Source organism: Terrapene carolina, unplaced genomic scaffold (assembly GCF_002925995.2).
Source record: "Terrapene carolina triunguis isolate 2854851 unplaced genomic scaffold, T_m_triunguis-2.0 Scaffold95, whole genome shotgun sequence".
NCBI lineage: Eukaryota > Metazoa > Chordata > Testudines > Emydidae > Terrapene > Terrapene triunguis.
Window position 1 is genome coordinate 16718694 of NW_020664446.1, and position 7292 is coordinate 16725985.

The following is a 7292-nucleotide window of genomic DNA, read 5'->3' on the forward strand; positions in this document are numbered from 1 at the left end:
TGTGGGTTTTTTGTTTTTGTTTTTTGGTTTTTTTGTTCAGTGTGGCCAGGACCCCTAAGCCATATTTGTGTAACCACTTTGGCCAGTCCTCTTTCCTCTCAGTACTTTGTGCAAAAGGACTTTCAAAAGTATATTGCCCCATGTAATGTTGATGACACTCAATGTGCATGTCTTCCAAGCAGTATCCCTTATTGTAGCACTTTGGGTCAGCTATCCAGATTCTCAGAATTCCTTGATACAAACAGTAGTTGATAGGGATACACAAAAACGGTGTGGCCACAAACTAGAGTGTGTTACCTGTAACAAGAGAAGGCAACTGTGCCTTTAAGTGTGATGTCGCCAAGGTCTTATTTTCCTAAAATATCCAGTTAGTGCAGTTCCACCGATAGTACCAATGGTGGAAGCACTGGTAGACAAGGTGCCACCAGCATTTTAACTGTCATGTTACTTAGACTAATTCTGAGCAGTGTTCAGACAACAGTGCATTAAAATGCTAAGACCACATTAGTATTGCTACCACCAGTGGAGCTGCACCAGTGGGAAATTAAGAAAGTCATTCTAGCATTCACACCCCTATCCTAACAAGATACAAAAGCACAGGAAGAAGTCCTAGTGTGGCAAAGGCAACATTGTTTATGTGACTGGGTTTTTTTTCCCCTTCGTTTGCTTAACTTTTTGCCCCACATCTAACCAGTTTAAACAAGAACAAAGTTTCAGATAGAGTCTGATTAAATGTCCCCTCCCTCCTCAGGGAATGCTGCAGCTCAGGTTTCACCTATTACAGTGATGCTTTCTCACTAGTTCTGCAGTTGTCCAGCAAAAAACAGGGAAACCAAATCCTGATGTGCAAACAGATTCCACCACTACTCCCCACTGTCTCTCCCTATTTTGGGGGAGTGGGGGAGAAACAAATGTTAAGGCTGCCTTTCAACATATTAATAAAATAAAAATGTGAAACAATTAACACTAATTAATAATCTTGTTTTTACAGCAACCTCATTCTCCTACAACTTCTGACTCACAGTCAGTTTCCCCTCAGTCATCAGGTAGACCCAGTGCAGGAAGCCATCAGGTCCGTCGAGGTTATATTCCAATTCCTGTGATCCATGAGGAAAAAGGCCTCAGGCAACCATCACAAGTATATCATCAAGCACAGAAGACACACTACCCTGCCCAGCAAAGTGATTACCATGTCCACCAACCAGTGTATCACAAAATTCAAGCTGATGAGCTGGAGCCCAAGCCAGCACGAGAGCAGTCCCCATTCAGAATGTCTCAGAAGAGTTCATCAAGTCGTGAAAGTTCACCAGCCAGAGTTACCACTCAGATACAGTCCCCGGTTCCCATCAGAGTACAGACAGTTGTGGACAGACCCCAGGTATGTGGGATGAGCAGAAAAATCTGATTTTTCTATAGTAATTGTGCTTTGTGTTAATAATGTTAAAGATCTGGATTATACTAATAAGCACATAGAATTTCACACATGTAATTCCAGCATCAGATTCTCAGCTCATGTAAATCCAGTTTACACCAGCTTTGAGGATCTGGCCTTCAATATTGTTGTTGACAGTGCTACCATGTTACTGAGGCACTATATTCTCATCAAAGCTAGCATTTCACACAATAGGGTGCTAAAATCCTCATTCTCACATGGGAAACTGTCAAAATTAGAGAGTAAATGAAAAAGAAAAGTTCAGGGATACTCTAAATCAATTCTGATTGAAACCCAGAACCGGATTCTCTTTTCACTTGCACCCTATGTAAATCTCAGTCAGTGGTGTAAGGGAAGTATACGTTAGAGGAGAATCAGGCCCATGGGCTTTATAGTAACAATGCAACTTTGTCTCATTCATCATTGATTACAGCAGCAAATCCAGAAAGTAACCATTATTTATCATGATAAAAGGAGATTGATAAAATCTACTCTACAGTTTGTTTCTACATACAGTACTTTCTCTAAACTTGATTCATTAAGGGACAAATTGTCCAATTCTGCCATTTGTTCAAGACAGTGAAATTCCACCACACAGACAGTAATTTTCTATAATATAGTACCAGCGTATAATATCCTAGACAAACTCTAAAATATAATACTGTTTAGTGCTTGTCATCCAAAAGATTTCACAACACGTTACATTCACTAATTAGGAATCACAGCTTCTTAGTCAAGTGGGTATTATCATATCCATTTTACAGATGGGTAAACTCGCATAGTAAGACACAGGACTAGAAACTAGGAGTGCTGACCAAGATTAGCGCTTACTAGACTACAGTGCTTTTTACATGCCTTTTCTGAAGCATAGTCACATGACAGTCAGAGTGGCGTCTGATTTAGTGAAGGGAAGAACTACATTTTGATTAGATGCATTTCCTGAAAAGAGCTGTATTTGTTTGATTTACAGTTAGCAATTCTGGAACAATACTTGGGGTCAAATTCTGCCCTCAGATACAGTTGCTCCCAGTATCTGAAGATAGAATTAGGCCACTTGTACTGAATATAATTAACATGCAAAATGTAAAATAATATTAAGCTTCCTACTGAGGCCACAAAGCAAGGACATTTTGAGTCGATTTGACTTCAGCATTAAACACGGGTTGACTTATTCGAGGATTTCCATCACTTAAATCTGTAAAATAACCCTAAACCTCTCAAAGGTGGGCTTTTCCCATTGAAGTCAAAGGGAACAGAATTAGGTCAACGCTGAGCCCTTTTGAAAATCCTACCTAGAACATGAACAAAATAGTTAAAGGTGGTTGGGGGAATCAAAACCCAGAATTAATGACATGTACAAAGTTTCACTGCTTGCTTTGTTTTCATTTTCTTTTTTTTAGGGCCAAACCTTAAGGCACTTAATTAGACTTTATCCAGTCTTTACTCAGGCAAAAATACTGTCCTCAGTGCATCTCAGCTCTGAAAATTGGCCCATTTACTTAGGTGCCCTACATCAGTATTTAAGCACCTAACCTTAGGCACCTATATCCAGAATAATTGGTCTAAGAGACTTTCCCATTGCCACATCATGAATCAGTGAAGGAAATGGGACAAGAGTCTGACTCTTGTGACTCCCAATCCTGTGTCCAGACCACAAAGCCTTGCTACCTTTGGTTTTTATGGCAATACATTGTAATTTGTTTTGATGCCCTTTTGTCTCATTTTGACAAGTCTACCTTTGTAGTGCTATCTCTCATCTAGATACATTGTAACAGGTTTTGCATCTTAAACTCCTGTTGTAAGCACTCCACAGCAGAAACACTGTCAATAAAATAAATGTTACCAAAAGGTTAAAGATCTTGGAAGGTTACTTTCAAGTCAAATCAACAGAGACAAGAAAGTGCATAGACTGTTAAAACCTGACAACTCCTACACTTCCAGAAAATACTATCTCAGGCGGTGGCAACACTACACACCTTACAGCCGGGTAGCTGCAGCACTGCTAGTGCAGACACTCTAAGCCGATGAGAGAGAGCTCTCCTGTCGACTTACTACTCCAGCCCCTGCAAGGGATGGTAGCTATTTCGCTGTCCATGCTGGCACTTAGGTCACTGTAACTTACGTCATTTAGGGGGGTGGCTTATTCACACCTTGAGTGACTTAACTTATTCCGACGTAAGTGGTAGTGTGCACATAGCGTCAGTTTGTTAGAAATTAAGAGTGAAATTTTGACTATGTTGAAGTCAATGGCAAAACTCCCACTGATTTCAATGGGGTCAGGATTTCACTCTAAGGGCCCAATCCTGCAACCCCCCTTGCTAGGGCCTCTCATTGAAATCTATTGTTTCAACATGAGTTCAGCATGAGGAAAGCTTGTAGGACTGGGCCTTAATATCTTCGAACTGGTTTGTATAATAATCTCTAACAATTTTACTTTGAAAGACAGTCCTTTGAGTAGGATTTTTCAAACAGCAAAATGCAGCACTCCTCTGGAAGGATAAACTGCATTCAAAGTGTTGTTTTTAAAAGTACAGGAAACTAGATTTTAGGTAAAATTTGACTAAAACATCTAAAACCAGGGCACAAGAGAATGGAATAATTTCAACTTTGCAGATAAAAAGTTTTATATTGAGACTACATAGAATAAGTCACTGATTCCTCTTGTAAAAGTGACAGTATTCTACAGTAGTGTTCTAAATAAAATACTCAACACTAATCTATGGTCAGGGATTGTAACTTCAGTGTTGTAACTATTCAAGGTTTTGTGTCATAACTTGATAGAAGCTAGGCAGAGGCATGGCCAGGCAGCTCTGAGTGCTGCCTCCACCCAGAGCACTGGCTTTGCAGCTCCCATTGGCTGGGAACCACGGTCAATGGGAGCTGCAGGGGCGGTGCCTGCAGTTGGAGGCAGTGCGCAGAGCTGCCTGGCCATGCCTCCGCCTAGGAGCTGAGCGAGGGGGATGTTGCCATTTTTGGGGAGCCCCCCCAGGTAAACGCCACCCAGAGCCTGCCTCACCCCGTTCTGTGCCGCAACCCTCTGCCCCCTCCCACACCCAAACTCTGCTGCTGCTGGGGTGGGGACGCGCGGAGGCAGGTAGGGAGCCTGCCAGCCCCGCCAACCCACCCCTCCTCCAGCACCAGTCGGGGGTCCTGGGGCATGCACTGCCACCCACACCCCTCCCCCGCATCACCCAGGCTGCCCTCCCCCAGTACCCGCAGGGCCCCCGGGCAGCCCCTCCTCCCCCAAGTCACAGGTCACAGGCCGTGAATTTTTGTTTACTGCCCGTTACCTGTCCGTGACTTTTACCAAAAATACCCATAACTAAAACGTAGCCTTAATTATAGAATATGATCTTACTAATTTCTTGTAGCTGAGATCCACCAGATTCCTTCTTGCCCTTGGTGCATCCCCCCCAGGCCCTATGCTGAGTTGAGATTAGGGGGTAGATGCATGGCCCAGGTCTTGCAGAATGGATAGGGGGACTCTGTGCTGGCCCATTGCAGTCCATGTCTGGGCCCACTGCACCTCCTAAATGATGCAAGGGGATTGGATCTGAGTAGGAGAACAAATCTCCCAATGAAAAGACCAAGTTAAAGCTAATGACCTTTGGAAATAGTCTTAGGTTGGTAATGGCAATGTTTGCAAATCTGGATTATACCAGTGTTAGTTGTCTATTAAGAAGTTGGTGTTAATACTGATATTTTAAGCAGCATCTTTCAATTAAGCCTCAGTATGATGGAAAAGATTTGAGACCTAGATTTTTCCAAAGGGACTAGTGATTTTTAGGTGCCTGAGTTTTTTTGATACCTGACCTGAGACACCTTAAAAAGGCCTGATTTTTCAGAGCATTGGTGGTCATCACATTCTGAAAATCAGGCCTGTTTAAGGTGTCTCAAATTGGGCAGCCAAAATCACTAGTCAGCTTTGAAAATCTTTTGGCCTGACAATTGTAATTTTTGTTTACAAATGAAGTAGCACTGTTTTCATGTCTCACAATAATAAACTTTCCTCCTTCTTCAGGCTTCTCAGCAACAAATCCCACCCCAAGAAACACTACGTGAAAGCATACCTGAAAACAAGGCAAGCCCATCAGGAACTGAGATGCCTTCATCTTATATCCCAATTCAAGTCTTTCACAAAGAACCAGATTCTAAACCACCACCACAGAAACCTCCACCCACTGCAGAAAAGATTGATGAAAAGGTTGATAAAAAGATTCCCTGTCCTGCTAAGAGTGCACCTCCAGAGGAGTGGCTTGCTTCTGAAGAAACTTCACCACAGAAGATGATGGAAGTGGAAGAGACCCAGAAGCATCCTGGTGTCTTGAAAGTAGAAGCAATTCTAGAGAATGTTCAAATGCTTGAACAGGCAGTTGATTCTTTCAAAGGCAAGAAAAATGACAAAAAATACTTGATGATTGAAGAGTATTTGACCAAAGAGTTGTTAGCCCTAGATTCAGTTGACCCAGAGGGTCGTGCAGATGTGCGCCAGGCCAGGAGAGATGGTGTAAGGAAGGTCCAGAATATTTTGGAAAGACTTGAACAGAAAGCAGAAGACGTCCCAGAGGTAGTTCAAGTTTATGGACTTCAGTCAACCTTGATGGAGAATAATAAGCCACCACAGGAAATCATGGAGATTGATCCTGTGGCGGACAAAACCAGGAAAGATACAAGTAACGAAGATGCCAAAAAGGAAACCAAAATGGAAACGCATCAACCTGAAACTAAGGAAGAAGTATTTACCAATCTTGCCAGCACAACAAACACAGTTAATAACCCAACTGAACCATAGCCACATACTGAACTTTAAAGCTCTCAGACTTTATAACTTGAAGTGTGTTTTAAGTGAATTTTAAGTTGCATGCATTTCAGAAGCTTTTCATCAATTGGTTTTTAAATCAACATAACAGCTTGGGACACACACTTGCGGGGGGGAGAGGCTATAAAGAAAATGATGCATTTATCCTATATTCTTACACTTTATAAAGAGACATGTTTCAAGAACGAGTCTTGTTCTTAAGATACTTTTGTGCCAGCTGGATGCAAAAAATGCCTCCGGGTTAACATTGATACATGTTGTATTTTAATGTTTCTTCTGCAGGTAATTTTTGTAAAATCAAAGCCCTGCCTCACCAGAATATCAAACCCTTCTACAAATGTAGCCACTCTAGCAAAAATATTTTATTTTTAATGTTCATAAATGGGCACTTTAAGTAAAGATGCATAGAAAGTGTGTAAGAAATTGTAGAGCTATTTATATGTGTGAAGGACTTCAGTGCTATATTTTAAAAGGGAAATAAAATAATATAGAAATCTGACTTAGTCTTTTGGTTTATAAACTAGAAAGCTGAGTATTTGGAAACAATTACTGCCTTCTAAAAATAGATATTTTTTTTAATATCCTATTTTGGTTTAGGTAATGTCTGCTTACACCTACTTTCTGATGAGGGCAATGACTTGCCTTCGCCCAACTCCCTCTTTCCGCTGTATTTATCAGCTGTCTGCACTTTTTGTTGTATGGAGACTTCAGATTTGCTGCTTGACCTGCTAGTATTAACAGAGTTAGTGCTTTTAGACTATATTTATATGAAACCTTGCCAAAGCAAATCTTGTCACTATACAGTCGTCTCCACTACTGAAGTTCACTATCACTCCACCCACTGTATTCACATCCAATTTCTATAACAGCAAATCAATGGGATCAACAAAAATCCATCTTCTGTTCAGTGAGTTTATTTCAGGGCCAGCTACACACATTGTATCTGGCAAAACAATACAATGCAAACACTTTTCCAAGCAATCAGCTTTCCTGTATAATTTAACAAGGGGCCTAATTATTCTTTCAGCTACAACCATGTAA

General features: G+C 41.3%; 1 protein-coding gene across 1 annotated transcript in view; it reads left to right on the forward strand.

Moving 5' to 3' along the window:
- The window catches only part of BAG3 (BCL2 associated athanogene 3), a 28127-nt gene extending 21377 nt beyond the window's left edge, over positions 1–6750 (forward strand). Inside the window, exons 3-4 of the mRNA XM_024206233.2 lie at positions 992–1378; positions 5454–6750. Of these exons, the coding sequence (XP_024062001.2) occupies positions 992–1378; positions 5454–6224 (1158 nt within the window). The 3' untranslated portion in view covers positions 6225–6750. The remainder of the gene's footprint in view (positions 1–991; positions 1379–5453) is intronic.
- The last annotated feature ends 542 nt before the right edge of the window (positions 6751–7292 follow it).